Raw genomic sequence first — 20,865 nt, 5'->3', positions numbered from 1 at the left:
TGAAAACTTAAGAACCTATGAAAATTAAATATACAGTAGTATATTGCCTTCATTACTTCCTCTGAGGTCACTCTTACATCTCTTTTCCCTTTCTCTTTAATGATTTCAACAGTTGTCCCATTCTGGCCTGTCCTAAATATTGCTGTCTTATTAATTTCAAAGTAGCATAATTTTCATGTTACATCTCAAAAATACTCATTGACCTAGGTATAGAGTCTAAACTGTATTTAAAGCTTTTCTCTGGGTACTGAAATATTTTGATGTAGTCTTGTCTTTTGCTATATGTCTTATGCTTTAACTAGGATGAACTGTTCTGTTTCTCATGTGTGTCCTGGCCTTTTCACTGTCGTGATTTGCACATTGTGTTATATTCAGTGTTTATTGACTGAATGAATAGAATCTGCATTTTGGGATTGTTCCTGCTCTTAGCTAAAGCTAAAATGTTGCTTGTTAATAAAATTAATTTTATGCTATATACTTAGTTCTGTGTGAAGATGAGATTCCCCTTATATTCGCATTTGGTATTCTTTGTCAGTGCTTTTCCAGATATGCCTACTACTCTACCTAGATGACCATATAGAATAGGTTTCATGATCATATTTTTCGGTAATTACTATGTATTATATCCCCTTCTGGAAATTCCTAGTAATTGCTAGCAGAGCAAAGTCTCTGAGTAATGCTGCCGTAAAAAACAATAGCTTTAACTTTGTTTAACCCAACATATCCCAAACTCATTTGAGCATAGGGCTATTTTCCCCACATGCATATTATCAGTTAATATAATCAGAATACATTTTGGGAAATTATGTTCTAGCTACTGGTGAAGCTAAATCAAATTATTAATTATATTGCTCATTAGTATAATTTCTCAGATATGAGAAACATTAAATTACATACTTTTAGATTTATTTTATTTATTTATTTTTCCCCACCCCCTCATTGTTTGCTTTGCTGTGTCCTGGTCTTCTTTTGAGGAGGTACTAGGAACCAAACCCAGGACTTCAGATGTGGGAGGGAAGCACCTAATCTCCTGAGCCACCTCTGCTTCCTAAATTATATACTTTTAAAAAGTATTCTTTGTTCATTTTAATATTATAATAAGTAAAAATATTTTCACCTTCAATATAGATAAAAAAGAAATATGGAAGAATCTGAATATGTATCATTTAATTGCTAAATAAAAAAAAAATTGTCCTGTCCCTGACAAAAACATAAATTAGAAGGTAGTATTTTTGTTGTAGCTGTTTTGAAAAGGCTCTTTATTGTCAGAAGAAAAAATGAGAAAAGTTTTTTTTTTAAATAGACTTTAATTTGGGGAACAATTTTAGGTTTATAGAAAAATTGAGCATATTCCTTTTCCTCTTAATAGCAACCTCTTGCATTAATGTGGTCTATTTATTAGAATTGATGTACCTGTAACTAATACATTATTATTAACTAAAATCTGTAGTTTACATTAGGGTTCATTCTTTGTGTTCGAGAGTTCTGTGGGTTTTGACATATTAATGAAGTTATATATGTTCGGTTGCAGTATCATGCAGAATAGTTTCACTGCCCTAAAAATCTCTTTGTGTTCCACATAATCATCTCTCCCACTGCTCCTGCCTGCCCCCTGAACTCCTTGCAACCTCTGATCTATTTAATGTTTCTATAGTTTTGCCTTATCCAGAATGTCACATAGTTGGAATCATGCAATCTTTCGTTTAACAGTATACAGTTAAGGCTCCTTTCTGTCTTTTTGGTGGCTTGATAGTTCATTTCCTTTTTTTTTTTTAAGATTTAAGAAAAATTTTTTTCTCTCCCCCCCCACACCCTGTTGTCTGCTGTGTCCATTTGCTGTGTGTTCTCCTGTGACCACTTCTATCCTTTTCAGCAGCACTCGGAATCTGTGTTTCTTTTGTTGTTGTTGTTGCGTCTTCTTGTTGTGTCAGCTCTCCATGTGCTTGGCGCCATTCTTGGGCAGGCTGCACTTTCTTTCATGATGGGCAGCTCTCCCTACGAGGTGTACTCCTTGCGCACGTCAGCACTGCGCATGGGCCAGCTCCACAGGGGTCAAGGAGGCCCGGGGTTTGAACCGCGGACCTCCATGTGGTAGACGGAGACCCTATCCAATTGGGCCAAGTCCGCTTCCCTCATTCCTTTTTATTGCTGAATAATATTTCATTTTATAGAGGTGCCTTGATTTTTTTATCCACTCACCCATTAAAGGACATATTAGTTGTCTCTAGTATTTGGCAATTATAAATAAAGCTCCTCTAAGCATTTGTGTGCCAATTTTTGAGTGGAAATTTTTTTTAAAGATTTATTTTTATTTACTTCTCTCCCCCCTCGTTCTTTACTTGCTGTCTGCTCTCTGTGTCTACACATCTTTTTTTTTTTTTCAGGCAGCACCAGAAACTGAACCCAGGGCCTCCCATGTAGGAGGGTGGTGCCTAATCAGTTGAGCCACCTTCACTCCCTGTTTGTTGTCTCTTTCATTGTGTTTCCTCTCTGTGTTTCTTGGTTGTGTCATCACTGCATCATCTTGTTCATTAGCTCACTGCATGAGCCACATCCACTTCCCTTGAAAGTGTTTTTAAATACAATTTTAAATTTTTTCTATAATACTAGCAAGAAAGTTCCTTCTTATGGAACATGTTTGATCATTTATAAGCAAAAGGTATCTGTAAGACTGCTTCAAAATTTACCGATAAATCACTAAAAATTGGAAGTTATTAATAAACTTATTACATGTCATTTTGTTTTCTTCCTTAATATGGGACTTAAAATGAATTAAAAAGTTAATACAAACGTTAACCTAAAGGAAAGTAAAATCATTCCGTTTTATTGTGGAAAGTAAGTCTTTTGAAGTCCAGTAAACATGTTTTTGATGATTTATTTTAGCAAATGTATTTTGTTATTTTATTCTTTGCCTCTCTTATTATATGAACATATAATTATTCAGCCCTTCCTCACTAACCCACCATACATATTTATTTCAGCATCCATTTGGTTGAAAGCTATCATTGGGGAACACTGAAAGTTAATATTATTCTAAATATTATATTCTAAAAATAAATGGAGCCATCTTTTTACTTTTAGTTTTGCTGATGAGTTTGATAAAATCCCTAAATTATTTTGTCTTTATGAAAGTGATGTTATATTTATAGATACATCAGTTTGACCGAAACTTATTGTTGGATTTTTCTGATTTCTGAGGAAAGGGTTGCTAATTTGCTATTGTTTGTGTAGCCAGGAACACTCAATTATAAAATTGCCAGATAGGTTTCATTGACATTGTGATTAATGAAATCCAAAGTTAAACTAAAAGTCCAGAAAATTAGGAAGAATCTAATTTTATCCAAAGGTCCTGGTATTCTAAATATTGTGAGCATGTATTAGATAGACTTGTAAAAGGTGATTGCCAATTTTCAGTTTCTCACTCCTTTACTGCATGAATTTGTTTTCTAGTTCTTTAGCCCCATAATTGAGCATAATTTAGGAAATAATTAAAAGTTCATTTCTTCATCCTTAGTCAACATTGTTACTCTCTTGTTGGTCTGTGCTTAAAATGCCTTTTTCCAATAGAAAATATATAGCAGATTTCTTTATGTAAGTACTACCAGGGCCTTAGAAACCTTGAATATGTATACATTAGAAGCTTTTGCTTAATTGAAATTTAATAATAATTGTGCAGAAGGACTTTAGTCTTTCTTCCTGAAGATATGTCTTTGTTATAGATTCTAGGACTTTCCCTTTGTTGTCTGAAACTGTCAACTAATTAGACAGTAGATATACTGGTGATTAGAGGATTTTAGCCCATGCTGTTTTATATTATATTTCTACTTTAATCATGGTTTTTTTTCCCTCTATTCTTTTAATCTTTCATCTGATTCCTTTAGTTTCTTACTACCTAAGACTATAAAAAGCTCTCATACCTGGTAGATGTTGAGTAGATTCCAATCTACTGATTTAATTTATTTAAATTATGCATGAAAGCTTAATCACATCAAACATTATAATTTTATATTTTACATGACTTTTCAGTGATGATAATTATTTAGTCCCTTATGAAGCATACTTTTAATTCCACTTCAATTAATATTTAGGTATAATTCTGTGGCTTTGCTTCATTATTATTATTTTATTTTTTTATTAAACTTTTATCTCAGTGGTGGGCAATAAGGGGTAAAGTGAGGAAAAGTATATTCTGAGAGCATTTTACAGCACAAGCTTTATAAGGAACTGGAGAACACATTTTTCCACATGGTACTCAGTCCAGCAGAACCCTGGCTCAGATGCTGCTGCTCTCAATCTTCAGTGGTAGCTTCAAGCTTTGCCACTTAGCAGGGCCTTGGTTACCTGATCAATATTGAAGTTGTTCAGCCACGTCCTTCTCTCAGCCAAATGTGTCGCGTCCCAGAGCTTGGGCTGTACATTTGGAGCACTTGGGGATTAGGATTGGCAGGTCTGGGTTTGCCTTCTTCAGTTCCACATAGTATTTTTCAATGAAGTCTCTGACACCCTGACTGCCTGGCAAGTGTTGGAAAGTGGATGCAAATCTCACAAGGCCCATTTCTGCCCTGACTGCTCGTATCGGGGTGGCTGCTGCCATCTTCCCATGCTTTATTAACATAACTAGACAGAATTTTTAAAAATTTGAAATGATTTTTCCAATTAATTTGCTACTTACAAGTAAACTAAATTGAACTGGAAGATTATATAGTATTTTTGAATTCCAAAATGCTTTCATATCCATTATAATGTGACCCTGTGTACTTAGATTATAACCATGTTTTACTGATACAGAAATTGAGGCTTAAAGAGATTTTATAATTTGTTCAAGATCATATCACTTAGTAAAGAAGCAGAGTTAGAATTTAGCCTAGCTTAGTCTTCTGATTTTAAAACCCATGCTCATGATAGATTTTTAAAAGACCAAGACCTCAATTCTTTGGGAATAAAAGCTTGGCAAATAATTTTCAGTGAACTTCATATGAAAACAAAGTCCTTCTTTGTCAATCATGCTTTTGTACCAGATAGTTTTCTTTCATCTTTTTTTTTTTTTCCAAATTCTACTCATTTTATTCATTTTTTTAAAGGATATTACATTAAAAAAAAAATGAGGTCCCCATTCGCCCCCACCACCCCCATTTTTTTTTTTTGATAACTTGCTGTGTTCTCTTTTAATAAAAATAGAAATAAACAGTTAAGTAGAAGATACAGAACCTACTGAGAAAGCCACAGTTTCTATTCTATGATTGCTTTAAAGGTTACCTGGATGATATTGATCTAAAAGCAGATACAATTAAAGGTTTTTGGGGAGGTATTTTCTTATTGGCAGAGGATGAACAAGATGTAACATTTGATAACAAAAGTTTATGTAAGATGTTTTCTGTAGTTTTTTCTACTTTTTAAATTATTTCCTTTTGTTATTTATATAGTAGGTTCCTTTTATCAACTTAATGCAAAATAAACTTCTAGCAAAGAGAAATTTACTTCTTTATATCCTGTATGGGAAAAATTTCCTCATGGAATACATATTGGAAGAGGAAGGGAGCTTAGAAAGGGATGATTAGGTTGAATGGTTTTCTGTTTGTTAGTGGAAATGGCTCAAGTTATGTAATTTTGCATAATTTGTTTAAATGTATTTTTTAAATCTCTATTTATTGTATAAAAATACAGAGTTTTTACAGCAAGCTGCTTTAGAAGAATATGGTCCAGAGCTTCATGTGGCTTTGAGAAGTCGAAGAGATGAATTACACTATTTAAGGAAACTTACTGAACTACTTTTTCCTTATATTTTGCCTCCTAAAGCAACAGACTGCAGGTATGAATAGATAGGAAAATATCGTAGCAATGTTTGCAAACTGTTTTAGTCAGCCAAAAGGGATGCTGATGCAAAGTGCCAGAATCTGTTGGCTTTTATAAAGGGTATTTATTTGGGATAGAAGCTTACAGTCACAAGGCCCTAAAGAGTCCAACCCAAGGTACCATAAGAGGTATTTTCTCACCCAAAGTCATTTGCCACATGTTGAAGCAAAATAGTGGGCAATATCTGCAGGGGTTTGGCTTTCCTTCTTCCTCTTTAGGCTCCAGGACCCAGCTGCTTCTTTACTCAGTTGTAGGCTGGCATAAAGATAGTCTCTCAGGGCTTCTCAGCTATTCTGTTCTCTTCAGCTACAAACTATCAGGCTCATCTCTCTTCCCAGAGCCTCTGCCATGTTTATGCAGCTGTCCCTCTTCCTCTGTGTTCTTCTCTGTATATCTACTACTTCTGTCTCCTTGATTGAGCATCCATTTATATAGCCCGCCAAGGGGCGGGCCTCAACTCTGAATTGCCCTCATGATGTGGTCAAATCAAAGACTTAATCTTGATTAAGTAAAGAAAAAGTGAAACCTCTGAATTTAATACAATCAGAGAGGTATCATGCCCAGAGGAACAGACCAGTTTTCCAACATAATCAATATCTCAATATCTCTTTTTGGAATTCATAAATAATAGCAAACTGCCACACAAACCATACCATATATATATTTCTATACCTGATTATAATTAGTAGTACAGTAAAACTTGAAGTTGACTTATGATGTCAATAGTTTTCCACTTAAAAATATATATATAGTTTATCAAGTCTTAAAATGCCAGTGTATATGCAAGGTTTTTATAGTGTATTGTGTTTCATTGCTTAGAATTTTTTCTTGAAAACTAATCTGAGGAAATCAAAGATAAATATAAATACGATTAATTTTATTGTTTGAGATCAATATACTTGTTTCTTTTTTAAAGACATGGACATGCACACTGTGGCTCATAGGCAGAAACACTTTGGATAAACCATAGAGACAAATTTGGATTTTAAAATGTCCAATTAGGGAGAATAATTAAGAGGCCATCTAGTCTATCCCTTATTCTGGCAGGGCCATGTTTAAATTATTCCATAAACTTAAGAAAACCATGGCTTATTTTTAGTGTTGTATTTGAAATAATTGTTTCATTTTATTTTATTATTCTATATTTTTAATATTTTAATATTAAAATATTCTTATTTTAACATTAAGTTATAGTGTTAATTTAAATATTATGATTACAAGGCAATTATGATAAAACATACTGGTTTTAAATATTTATAAATATATTAAACATTTAAATATTCATGGGTTGGGAAATTTATTAATGCTTGCCTAAGTCCTTCTTGCTAAGGAAATACTATTTTTCTCTTAAATAGTATTCTCTTGTAGCAAAATAAGACTCCCAAGTCCTTGCTATTCAAAGAGTAGTCTATGGACCAACAATTTCAACATAATGAGGAGCTTGTTACAAATGGAGAATCTCTAGTCCCACCCCAGATCTCCATTTAGCAAAGTCTCCAGGTAATTCATGTATACTTTTAAAGTTAAGAACTGCTCTAAGTCACTAAATATATATAATTAATGTTTCTTTTTCCAGATGCTTGACATTACTTATAAGAGAGATCCTATCTGGTTCTGTGTTCCTTCCTTCTTTGGATTTCTTAGCTGATCCAGTAAGATTTTGAAGAAACAATTAATTTTATAACATTTTAAATGCCAAAATTAGAACAGTTTTTCTTTGTATTATTTTACAAAGGGTGAGAACCTGCATTTAACATTTTAAAAAGTTGTCCTTCTGTAATATCTAAGTGCTGATGCTTTACCACTGTCCCATTTGTTGCTTAATTTTTCTAGAAACTTTCATAATATGATAAATGTTTTCAGAATTTTGGAGCGAGTACAGTAATGGAATTACTTTGACTTATGTTTATTATTTTCCATTAGGATACTGTGAATCGTTTGCTTATCATCTTCATAGATGACAGCCCAGTGAGTATTAAACATTTTAGAAAATATTTCAAATTGCATTGAATTTTGTTTCATGTCTTTCAAATCAAGTGGAAATTTTAATGAATTATTAAATTTCTATTTTCAAAGCCTGAAAAAGCAACGGAACCGGTTTCCCCTTTGGTTCCATTCTTGCAGAAATTTGCAGAACCTAGAAATAAAAAGCCATCTGTAAGTAAATTCAGCAGTAACTTGGATTACTTTGTATATAAAGAATTTTATAAAGTATTTATATAGCCTTAACTTAATCTTCCTCCAATATTGTATCAAGGTGCTGAAATTGGAATTGAAGGAAATCAGAGAGCAACAAGATCTTTTATTTCGTTTTATGAACTTTCTGAAACAAGAAGGAGCAGTGCACGTGTTGCAATTTTGTCTGACTGTGGGTGAGGCTTACATGGGTACTTCCCCAAATTTATTTTTAAATTTTTTTATTTATTTGAGTATTTAAATCAGAGCTGATGTTGTGCTTATTAGCTATCATTGTACTAAATTTCATTTACTAGGTATTCTACAAGTACCTATGAGTTTCTTCTAAGTGGCTACTCCTTCCCAGATTGGGATATAATCTATTATTGACTTTAGTCATATCCTATGAGCAGGAAAAAACATCAACAAAAACACTAAAAATTCAATGTAGTGAAGTTACATTAAGGACTTAATAGCTAATGTCAGTACCACTCTCACAGTTTTTTTAAGGATTATTCAATATAAAAATGTTTTGTTTGCTTATAAGCTCTATAACATCTTAGAGTTTTGGATTTTTGAGAAATTTTATGAACTATCTGTGAAAAGATTAATTTTTAGTGTACTCAATTCCTTTTTGAAATATAATTTATTTTAAAACACTGAGATACAGTTTCCAAACATGAAGCACTTGAAACCTAAATGTATAGTTTGCTCAGTTTTAACAGATATGTGTATCTGTGTAACCTACATCTTTATTAAGATATAGAACATTTCCATCATTACAGACAGTTTCCTTTGGGTCCTTCCAAAACCATCCATTTATTGTCCATTCACTTTTGTTCACCATCTTAGGTATGTTCAATTTCCTCTTATAAATGGAATCACATCATATGTACTCTTTTTTTGCCCGGCTTCATTCTATCAGGATAATGCTTTTTAAGATTCATCCATGTTGTTTGTTTTTGCTGAGTTGTATTCCATTTTATTAGTATACTACTGTTTCTTTATCCATTCTCCTTTTTTTGTTTTTAAAGATTTATTTATTTATTTCTCTCCCCTTCACTGCCCCCCCCCCCCAGTTGTCTGTTCTCTGTGTCTATTTGCTGTGTCTTCTTTGTCCGCTTCTGTTGTTGTCAGTGGCAAGGGATTCTGTGTTTCTTTTTGTTGCATCATCTTGTTATGTCAGCTCTCTGTGTGTGCAGCGCCATTCCTGGGCAGGCTGCACTTTTTTCGCCCTCAGTGGCTCTCCTTACGGGATACACTTCCTGCGCATGGGGCTCCCCTACATGGGGGACACCCCTGTGTGGCACAGCACTCCTTGCACGCATCAGCACTGCGCATGGGCCAGCTCCACACGGGTCAAGGAGGACCAGGGTTTGAACCGCGGACCTCCCATGTGGTAGATGAATGCCCTAACCACTGGGCCAAGTCCGCTTCCTTATCCATTCTCCTTGTAGAGAGATACCTGGACTGCTTCCACTCTTGGGCTGTTATGAATAAAGCTGCTGTGAACATATTTGTTCTACATTTTTTGTGGTTATATGTAATAACTGGGAGTGGAATTGGAAGGTTAGGGTAGATAATACATTTAATTTTCTAAGAAACTGCCAAATTGTTTTCCAAAGTAGATGTACCATTTTACACCCCTAGTAATGTAGGAGAGTTGTGGTTGCTCCATATCTTTAATATTGGTGTTGTTCATCTTAATTTTAGCCATGCTAGCGAATATGTAGTGGTTTCTCATTTTGGCTTTAATTTGCATTTCTCTGAGTAATAATGTTGAACAATATATCGTGCTTTTTTTACCACTAGGATATGTTCTTTTGGCAGTGTTATGCCTATTTTTTATTGAATTGTTTTCTCTTTTTGTTATGAACTGTAAAGTTTTTTATATATTATGGAATTTCTCCCAGTCTGTGGCTTGCTTGTTAATTTTCTTGATAGTGACTTCTGATGAGCAGAACTTTTAAATTTTGATGGTGTCCAGTATATCAATTTTTTATTTTATGGTTTATGCTTTCTGTCACGTCCATTAGAAATATTTGACTGTAAATTTAAGTGATACTCTCCTGTGTTTTCCTTTCAGTGTTTTGTAATGTTAGCTTTTATATGTAGGTACATGATCCATCTAAAAATAGTTTTTTTGTTGGTATTAGGTAGGGATTGAGGTTCATTCTTTTCCCATGTGGATTTCTAGTTTTTCTGGTACTCATTTTTTTTGTTTGTTCGTTTTGTTTTGTTTTTTAACTTTTATTTTCAAATACTTTCAAACTTACAGGACAGCTATATACAGAGAACTCCAACATATCCCTATCCTCCCAGATACTCAGACTTACCAATTTTAATATTTTGTGCCATTTACCCTATCATTCTATCTATCCATCTATCTACCCATCTGTCTGTCTACCTATTAATCTATTTTCTGAACACTTGAGTGTAGGTTGTATGTACTCATGCTCCTTGAACACGTAATGTCCATTTCCCAAGATCAGGAATATTCATTCATGTATCCATGTTAAATGCAGTTATCACTTCAAGAAATTTCACATTGATATAAAGCTTACAATCTATATTCCAATTTTTTCATATGTCCCAAAAATATCCTTTTCCATTGGTCTATAGGTGTATTCTTTTGCCAGTATATAGTCTTTTTTTTTTTTAAGATTTATTTTTTATTTATTTCTCTCCCCTTCCCCACTGCCCCTCCTCCCCCCAGTTGTCTGCTTTCTGTGTCAATTCACTGTGTGTTCCTCTGTGTCCCACTTGTATTCTTGTCAGCGGACCTGGAATCTGTGTCTCGTTTTTGTTGTGTCATCTTGTTACGTCAGCTCTCCGTGTGTGTGGCACCATTCCTGGGCAGGCTGCACTTTTTTCGCCTTCAGTGGCTCTCCTTATGGGGCACACTTCTTGCGCATGGGGCTCCCCTACATGGGGGACACCCCTGCTTGGCACAGCACTCCTTACGCGCATCAGCACTGCGTGTCAGCCAGCTCATCACACGGGTCAGGAGGCCCTGGGTTTGAACCTTGGACCTCCCATGTGGTAGGTGGACGCCCTATCCACTGGGCCAAATCCGCTTCCCAGTATATAGTCTTAATTACTTTGGCTATATACTGTGTCTTGAAATCAGGTGGTCTAATTCTCTGCTTTGTCCTATTCTAGGTTCTTTGCGTTTCTATATACTTTTTAGAATCAAATTGATAATTTCCACACATACACACAAAACCTTATTGGAATTTTTTTGTTATTGGTATTGCATTGAGTCAATATATCATTTTGGGGGATTAATGACATCCCAACAGTATTCAGGCTTCATGGGCATGGTACATCTTTCCATTAATTTCAGTCTTATTTAATTTCTCTCTAACGTTTTTTAGTATTCAGTGTAGAGGTATATTTTTGGATGCATTTTCATGTGGTATCGAAACAATTTTTAAAGTATTTCATTGCTAATATATTTCAGAAATAGAGTTGATTTTTGTGTATTGACTTTATATCTCATAACATTGCTATATTCACTTATTCTAATAGCTTTTGTACACTTAGGATTTTCTACATATACAAATCATTTTATCTGCAATTAGATAATTCCCCTTGTTTCTTTATAACGTTATTCCTTTTATTTCTTTTTCTTGCCTACTGCAAGGGCTAGCTAGGACCATCAATACAATGTTGATTAGAAGTGGTGAGAGCAGACATGCCTTGTATCTGGTGTTAGGGGGAAATCATCTACTGTTATATCATTAAATGATACTAGTCGGGATTTTTCGTAGAAGCCCTTTATCAGATTGAGAGAGTTTCTTGTTCTTAGTTTGCTGAGTGTTTTTATCATGAATGGATATTTATTTTGTTTGTTTATTTTTGTTTTACTTCATCTCAGCAAGCTATTTAATTGTCATCAAGTTGTTCTTAATGTTCTCTTATTATCCTTCTAATATCTGTAGGAGCTAGTGATGTCCCCTCTTTATTGGTAATTTTTATTTTTTCTATTTTTTCTTTATCTTGCTAGGGTTTGTCACTTTTATTAGTATTGTTTTACTTTTGTTGAGTTTTGTGCCTTTAGTTTTAGTATTTTCTTTCTTTTACTTTGAGTTTAGTTTGAACTTCTTTCTTAAAGTGAAAGCGTAGATTATTAATTGGTATACCTTTTTTCTTTTGTGTTACAGCCTTTTAATCCTGTTAATTTTTCTCTGTGTATTGCTTTAGCTGAATCTCCCAATTTTTGTTATGTTGTGCTTTTTATTGTTATTCAGTTTGAAATATTTCTGAATTCCCCTTGTGGTTTATTTTTTGACTCATGGGTTATTTTGAAGTATATTGTTAAACTGACAGACATTTAGGAACTTTTGAGATATTGCAATTAATTTCTAATTTAATACTCTTCTGAACAGATAAAATATTCTATATGATTTCAGTCCTTTGAAATTTAAAAGATATTTGTTATATGGGCCATCCATATTATCTATATAAATGAATGTTCCACAGATATGTGAAGAGAATGTGTGCTCTGCTGTGTTGAATAGTGTTCTTTAAATCTCAGGTTAAGTAGATAGATAGTGTTAAGATATTTGATATTCTTTCTCCTGTTTTTTTGGATTTGCCTATTTCTCCCTTTAGTTTTGTTAATTTTTGTTTCATATATTTTGGAATTTTATTAGGTGCAGACATATTTAATATCGTTGTGTGCTCTTGGTAAATATACTGTTACCATTGTTAAATACTCCTCCTTCTCACTGGTAATTCTCTGTTTTGAAATCTACTTTGTTTGATATTCATATAGTCATACCATCTTTGATTATATTTGGTGTTTGCATTGTATATCTTTTTCCATCTGATTAAAGTGTTTAATGTATTTTTTTAAAAGATTTATTTTATTTATTTCTCTCCCTTTCCCCACCCCTGCCAGTTGTCTGCTCTATGTGTCCATTCATTCGCTCTGTGTTCTTCTCTGTCCACTTGTATTCTTGTCAGCAGCACTGGGAAACTGCGTCTTTTTTTGTGTGTGTGTCATCTTGCTGCATCAGCTCTCCATGTGTGTGATGCCACTCCTGGGAAGGCTGCACTTTTTTCACATGGGGCGGCTCTCCTTACGGGGTGCACTCCTTATGAGTGGGGCTCCCATACACTGAGGACACCCCTATGTGGCACAGCACTTCTTGTGCGCTTCAGCACTGTGCATGTACCAGCTCTGCACGGGTCAGGAGGCCCTGGGTTTGAACCCTGGACTTCCCATGTGGTAGGTGGACACTCTATCAGGTGAGCCAAATCTGCTTCCCTAATGTATTTCTTATAAATAGCATTAGAGCTTTGCTTTTGCAAAGTCTGGTTTGATAATTTTGATTCTTTGTTTGTTTAGGAGGTACTGGAATTGAACCTGGGATCTCATACATGTGAAGCAGGTGCTCAGCCACCAAGCTACACCCACTCCACATTTTTTGCTTTTTAAATGGCATGTTTAGTCTATGTACATTTAAAATAATTCCTGTATGTTTATTGTTAGGTCTTGTGTCTTGAAGTCTGTTCTTTGTTCCTCTTTTCTGCCTCTCCTGCATTCTTTTGGGTTACTTGAATGTATTATAGTATTCCATTTTACCTCATCTACTGATTTTTTTATTTGTGTCTTTTGTGTTTTCGTATTTTTTAGTGGTTGCTCAGAGTGCAACTTGTATTTTTTCACTTATTACTGTCTTCCTTTAATATTTTACTGCTTCAGGAACCATGTACTTCACATTACCCCCTTCCTGTACATTATGCTCATTTTATCATATATTTTAATTCTAGCCCCATAATAAGTTGTTATTTCTTTAAATAGTTGGTGATCATCTAGACTTACACATACATACATTAACACACATTTTTAAAGGCTCTTTGGAGTTACTGGCGTATTTACCTTTCTGTTGCTCTTTATTCCTTTCTGCAGAACCAGGTTTCTATTTAGTGTCATTTCCTTTGTGTCAAAGAAATCCTTCTAGCTTTTCCTGTAGTGCATATCTCCTTCATGCAAGTTATCTTAGCTTTTCTGAGTTTGAAAGGCATTTATTTTCACTTCATTTTAAAAGGTATAGCCACTGAGTATAGAATTCTAGGTTGAAAGGTCTTTTTTTCCTTTTAGCACTTTAAAGTCATTGTTCTCCTGTCTTTTTGGGTGTCATTGTTTCAAATGAGAAACATTCTTATAGTCATTCTTATATTCATTCTCCTGTATTAATATGTCCCTTTCTCCCCTGACTGCTTTTACAATTTTCTCTTTAGTTTTGAATTTTTGCAGTTTGACTATGATGTACCTTGGTGTAGTTTTATTTATTCACTTGGATTTCTCTTAGCTTCTTGGATATTTGGATTGGTGTCTTTCATAATTTTTGAAAATTCTTGACTGCTGTTGCCCCATTTTCTCCTGTTCTTCTGGAACTCCAGTTATATGTATGTTAATTTGATATTGCCCCACAGATCTTAGATGCTCAGTTTTTGTTTGTTTGTTTTTAAACCCTCCCCCACTTTTTGTTTGGATAATTAAAAATTAAGAGAAAACTGTTACTTCTTGGAATAAAAAAAAAAGGCAGGCAATATCTTGGCTATCCTAATACTACCATCTGGAATTTTAATAAAAAGATTCGGTTCTTCATATACTAAGCTCCAGAGCTAGTCTTCAGCCACCATAATGGAAGAAAAGATTGTTAAAATCTTTGATTGTAACTAAAAATAATACTAGTTTGCATTGTTATTTAGTGAAATTAGATTTAGAAACAGAAAACTCTTGGTATGAGAAATTAATATGTTCTTTAAAGAAAATTTTAGAAATGTGTTTATCATTCTAAATTTTAACAAATTGATATAGCTGGACAAGTGTTTACATATTTTATGTTAAGATTTAAAATATTTGGTTGATGGAGTTTGCCTTTCATCTGAATATTTTATTCTCAGTTGAATCTTTTAAGAAAGCTTAATATGATGAATTAGCTTGCTCTTAATTTGCTTCTTTTAATATTGGTCACAGTTAGGATTGGACTATGATGGATAGTTTTTTATTAAAATCATTCATTTTATTATCTTTCCCTTGAATTTCTAGAGGAATTCAATGATAGAATTTTGCAACCAGAGTTACCAAATGATGAAAAGCTCTCTCTTCATAAGGAGTTGCAGAAGATTTATAAAACATACTGTTTGGATGAAAGTATTGACAAAATTAGATTCGATCCCTTCATTGTAGAAGAGATTCAAAAAAGTAAGTCAAAGATGATGATGATAGACGAGAATGAATTCTGTAGCTTTTTACAGTATTGAAAGAGTTTTTTCATTCATTCTGTGTTTATTATTGCATAGCTCTATGAGGTACACATGCAGCTGTTGGCCTGTTTTACTGATAAGACAAAGCTTTGATGAAGAAGTTTCTTTACAAATTACATAGCTAATACATGCCTGAACTGGTGCTTGGTTGTTTTAATTCATTATTCTAATGTGATCTCTATACTTCATAGTGGACTTTCTGAAAAACATAATTTTAGGATTATTTGTATGCTTTTACCATAATGAATTTTAGAATAATACATAATGTACTTATGTTGTTCTTAAATAATTTCTACAGTAGAATTTTTTAAAAATAGTTGCTGAAGGTCCATATATAGATGTTGTGAAACTTCAAACTATGAGATGTCTTTTTGAAGCATATGAACATGTTCTTTCTCTGTTGGAGAATGTGTTTACCCCTATGTTCTGCCATAGTGATGAGGTAAGTCTAAGTATTAATATTACTTGAGATTTTTATTAAAAAATTTTTATAAAAAATTCAAATAACAGAAAAATAAAACACGATTAATTAAGAAGGTGAATATTCTTTTCAACTAACTTAATGGAGATTAGAAGCGAACTGAATAAATAACTAATACCAAAACCATTTTAGTCTTTGTGACTGTAGGTTGGGACCAAATTGATCTACCTTATTTGCCATATGCCTGAGTGGCTTTGTAGTACTGTGGCAATGTAGAACCTCCATCTTCTTGGATACACATTATTTTACAGACTTGTAGAAATCAAATGACTTTAATATCCCTTTTTGCAATATTTTAATCATTACCCTATTTGACTATGTTGGTGTTCTCTTGATTTAAGTAACTTCCTTTCTCTTTAAACTGGAAAGTAGTAAGGTGAAGTAGCATGTTTCAATATAAATATTAGTTTGCTAAATCATAATTATTTTTGAAGTATTTCAGACAACTTTTAAGAGGCGCAGAATCACCAACACGAAATTCAAAATTCAACAGGTGGGTATATTCAACCATACTTATGTTTTATTTTTGAACTTCTTCATGCTAATCATTCTGTGATAACATTGTTATTTTTATTAGCTATTTTTTCTGAATTAATACGTGGTTCCATTGGTACTTAGGTAGATAAGACATTTCACTCATTATAGTACATGTAATAACCTAAAAATGCCTGAAATTCTTTTAGAAAAATTTAATGAGCTACACATCTTTGGCTTGCTAATTTCATAGTTAATACATCTTTAGTGTTTGATTACCTGCTTTTTTGAAGACTGTGGACTGCATACATAAGTGAAATGAACAGTCATTTCAGAATTTTAGACAACTCCTCCTCTCCCCTGGGAAAATCGTTTTATTAGAGTTCTTACTGGTTACAAAAGTGGAAGGGTTTTTCTCCCTTTCTTTTCTGACACTGGAAATTTAAGTGAGCAGTCAAATAACCCATAGAAAGGGTAACAGAAGCCTTGATCTATTTGTAAACTGGGTAGTTAATATTCCGATTTGTCTTTACAATGTTAAATGTACACAATTAGCACAGATTTAAAAAATCTATAAATATAGAGAAAAAATATTCATTTTGCTTTCAACACCTTCCAGTTAGTCTGAATAAGGACCTAGTAAATATATAAATAAATTGGACACATGGTATAGAGAGAGAAGTAGACAGGTCTGAAAATGAAGCTGTTTTTTAGATAGCATATTCTCCCATCGGGGGAATATATTGCATTTTTAAATATAACCAAGGATTTTCAGCATAGATTTGAATTATTTTGAATGGTGAATATTATTTCTTACATCATACCTCAGTAGAAGTAGTATACATACAATAACTTTTTTGCAAGGTGGAAAATATCATCATCATTATTTGTAAAGATATCACTCCTTTATTTTTTCCTAGGAGTTTATAAAAATATATATATGAAGCATGCATGATTGTATCTACTTATAGACATAGGAATTCCATGTTGGAGAATATGGGTTTATTTTCCATATCAAGTTTTTGGTGGCTTAGTCTTTGCAAACTTTCCACTGTATAAAACAAATGGTATGCTTAAATGAGGGCAAAAATACAAAATTATTTCTTGATACATTAAGTTTTTAAGGTCTTTTTTTTAGTGGTGTAGAATTCATACTCCCAGACCCCAAAAACCAGTCAGCTAATGTGCTTTGTTTCTCTTCCTTTTATTGTTTTACTCGTAAGGATTTCTTCCCTTTGCAAAGATGAATGCCATTCACCTGTAATTATTATAACTTTTAAATGTTTTGTGTTTTAAAGAGAAATTTGTTAATATATGGGCTTTTTTTTCTCTCCTTTCCTTATATAATTTCACATATCTCTTATTGCAGAGGTAGCCTAAGTTTGGATGATTTTCGGTAAGTCTTGAAATAGCATGTGATTCTTTTTAGTGTAAATTATCTATTTAAATCAAGATGTACACCCACAACAAACTCTGTACTAACTGAAAAGGATAAAAAAAAATTGAAACATTGTGCTATTACTGCCTTTATATCAGTTATTTGGGATATCCTTTTAATATAATATTAGCCTCTATTTTGATTTCCAGATACTACCTCTCTGAAATCATATATGTCACCATAAAATAAAAATGTCCTGATAATTTTGAGTTTTTTTAAATAATTTATTTTGCCAGTATCTAGCTTATTGAGGCTATTGACTAGTTTTGTTTTTGCTCTTCTTTTCTAAATTATTTTAAGATTATTTGTATTTAAAGTTTTGTTTTAAGCAGGTATAATAATGTTTCCATATTTCCTGGTATAACCACAAGTGAGATATTTAAAAATTTGTCATATTTCCAAAAAAGTCCAGTTGTTTTATTCTATCTAGATTCTGGAGACTTAGAATAATCTAGAAATTAGAATAATAGAAATTTTAATAATATTCTGCCAACATTTTCATATTTGTTTTTGGAAATATATTTCTTCTATCATGTAGAACTGTGTCTACATTCCTGATTTTTAAAAACACTATTTTCACCCTTCTTTAAATAAAATAATATTCTAGTTTCTACTTATTATTAAATTTTTTCCAGTTTTAAAATAATAGTGTAAGTTGATTTGCTCCCCTGACATGTGTAAAATGTAAATGCAAAATAACTGGTTCAAACTTGGTCAACATGTTTTATTTCTATAATTGTTGCACTATTTGAATAAATAACTTCATTTTGATTATAGGAATAATGGTTATTCATTAAGTTATGCATTCAAAACATACCTTTGTCAGATTTCAGAACAGTCATTGTAAGGGCAGTATTACACGGTCATCCTCTGTTTTAAATTGGATAAAAGTTATTTTTATATTAGCTTAAATATGGCAGTAGGCTCAAATGGAGGGCATTTTTGCTGCTTCTGACTTACATGTGTTTGTTGCTTTCCAGATATTCTTGCTTTTAGATATTCACTTTTGAAAAAAAATTGCAAAACCTGCATTTAATACTTACGGCAGGAGCAGGTTGTGCCCTTGGCTACATTTACTTTTATCCTTATTCTTTTTGCTAAACCTTCCCTTTGGCATTTTGTCTTGTCTTTTTATCATTTTAAATAAGATACATTTTATCTTTTGATTATTTATGTAATTATAAAGTTGAATTTTGAGTAAATATTGTAATAGAGGAGAGATTTTTTTCCTAAGTTCCATTTAAAAATGAAGTACTAAGAAAGTCATGGCTTTATGTATTTTCTTTCTGTTGAATTATGTTATTTTAGTAGTGTAGTTGTTCCAAATGAATATTCTGTTTTGGCCATTGGTCTTACCATATTTTTGTATGTTTATTTCAAATATGCATGGCAATAAGAACTAATACCACTAGGGATCTCTCATTTTAAAAGGTTTTATAGTTCAATTGTTTTGAACTTACTAGTAGGTAAATTTCAAATATATACTAATAAATATTGTACCTTTTATTCATCTCTCAAATGCCCCATAACTTTTAGCTTCCAAGATGTTGGAATTTAATCTGTGATTTGACAAATCCAGGGTTAGGTTAGCTGTACCTTCATTTTACCATTTTCAAAACTAATTCTTCTTCTTTTTTTAAATAATTGTTTAGAGTAAACTATACCGTTCTGATAATTTGCTTTGTATTTGATTCAATTTTAATTTAATATTTAGGAGTACGCAGAAAAGAGGAGAATCCTTTGGAATCAGCAAAATAGGTAGCAAAATTAAAGGAGTATTTAAGAACACCACAATGGAGGGAGCTATGTTGCCTAATTATGGTTTAGCTGAAGGAGAAGATGACTTTGTAAGTAAAAATTCTTACATTTTACTTTTATGGCATAACGTTTACTGTAGCATAAAATATTGGATATGCTCATTTGTTTTCTCCCTCTTCTTATCTAACTTCTTATTTAGAATTTGCTTTCTATTCCCCATTCTTTCATTGGTTGTGGTTTTATTGCGCTAATCTAATTTTTAAAATCTTGAGCATTAAATTATTGCTTACCAGGGCAGAATGGTTGCAAGCTGAGATACTTTTAGTGGTCAAACAATTTACCATCTTTTGATTAGACCTTTACTTCATGTCCTGATGTTCTCTCTTTACAACCAGGCATATTGAGTTGTTAATAGGTGCCCTAACCCTTTGCTGCTCAGACTGTGGTCTCTGAACAGTAGATTCCTAGTTGATTTATATGCACATTATATCCACTATACTGTTTTATTTCTCTGTATCTTTGTGCATGATATCCTTCCTGAAATGCTGTCCCTTCCTTTATTTTTACTTGGAAAATTGATATTTATCTTTCAAAACCCTGCTGCTCTTCTATACACCCTTGAGTCCCAAGTAGATTTGAATATTTCCTCCTTTGTGCTCCTACTATATCATATGTTAAAACATGTGCCTTATATTTGAAATTATATATTTATGATTGTCTCCCTAACCAGTGAGTTCCATGAAGGCCGAGATTGTCTTATTTGTCTTATTTTCATTTGTTTAACAAATCTTTATTGAACGAACAGAGGCTCTGGATTCTCATTTTACCTTTAAACGACCTTGGCTCTAGGGCTAAAAAGATTATTAAAACATAGACACTGCCCTTAATAAATTCACTAATGTGGTATAAAAAGGATAAATAGTAGTGATAAAATTGACAATGACCAGGAAAAAGAAGACAAAGGAGAGAAGAGTAAACAAACCCCATTTTTCCTCTTGACCCCTTCCCTTCTAAACTGTCATGTTGTATTAATGAATTATTAAGGATGTTCACTGATTCTCCTTAATAATTTAAATGGAAGAGAACCTTAATTTAAGCCTTTCTACCTTTTAGATAATCAAAATACAAAAATTTTTTTTATTTTAAAAAACTTTTTACTGAGATAATTCACATCCCATTACTATTCACCCATTTAAAGTGTACAATTCACTGGTTCTTAGTATATTGACAAAATTGTACAACTGTCACTATTATTGGGGTATTTTCATTACCTCAAGAAGAAGCCCCATACCCATTAGCAGTCATTTGCCATTGCCCCTCTCCATGTCCCCTGGAAACCACTCATCTAGTTCTGTCTATAGATTTCTCTATTCTGGACATTTCATCCAGTGTAATCACATGA

The 20,865-nt window shown here is 32.8% G+C and overlaps 1 protein-coding gene across 13 annotated transcripts in view; it reads left to right on the top strand.

Moving 5' to 3' along the window:
- Positions 1 to 20,865, top strand: part of SNX14 (sorting nexin 14) — a 110,004-nt gene that overhangs the window by 51,261 nt on the left and 37,878 nt on the right. For 6 of the 13 annotated variants that reach the window (XM_004474839.5, XM_023583606.2, XM_058307112.2 and 3 more), the window contains exons 8-17: positions 5,665 to 5,809; positions 7,430 to 7,505; positions 7,777 to 7,821; positions 7,930 to 8,010; positions 8,111 to 8,225; positions 15,095 to 15,250; positions 15,630 to 15,754; positions 16,228 to 16,286; positions 17,637 to 17,663; positions 19,420 to 19,552. In XM_004474839.5, coding sequence (XP_004474896.3) covers positions 5,665 to 5,809; positions 7,430 to 7,505; positions 7,777 to 7,821; positions 7,930 to 8,010; positions 8,111 to 8,225; positions 15,095 to 15,250; positions 15,630 to 15,754; positions 16,228 to 16,286; positions 17,637 to 17,663; positions 19,420 to 19,552 — 962 coding nt within the window. Of the gene's footprint in view, positions 1 to 5,664; positions 5,810 to 7,429; positions 7,506 to 7,776; positions 7,822 to 7,929; positions 8,011 to 8,110; positions 8,241 to 15,094; positions 15,251 to 15,629; positions 15,755 to 16,227; positions 16,287 to 17,636; positions 17,664 to 19,419; positions 19,553 to 20,865 lie in introns of all 13 variants that reach the window. The other 7 variants (XM_012518156.4, XM_012518155.4, XM_058307111.2 and 4 more) reach the window with 3 other exon arrangements.

The sequence above is a fragment of the Dasypus novemcinctus genome, chromosome 11 (assembly GCF_030445035.2).
Source record: "Dasypus novemcinctus isolate mDasNov1 chromosome 11, mDasNov1.1.hap2, whole genome shotgun sequence".
Classification (NCBI taxonomy): Eukaryota; Metazoa; Chordata; class Mammalia; order Cingulata; family Dasypodidae; genus Dasypus; species Dasypus novemcinctus.
Note: the sequence above shows the minus strand (reverse complement) of the source record. Positions and strands in the feature narration are given on the sequence as shown.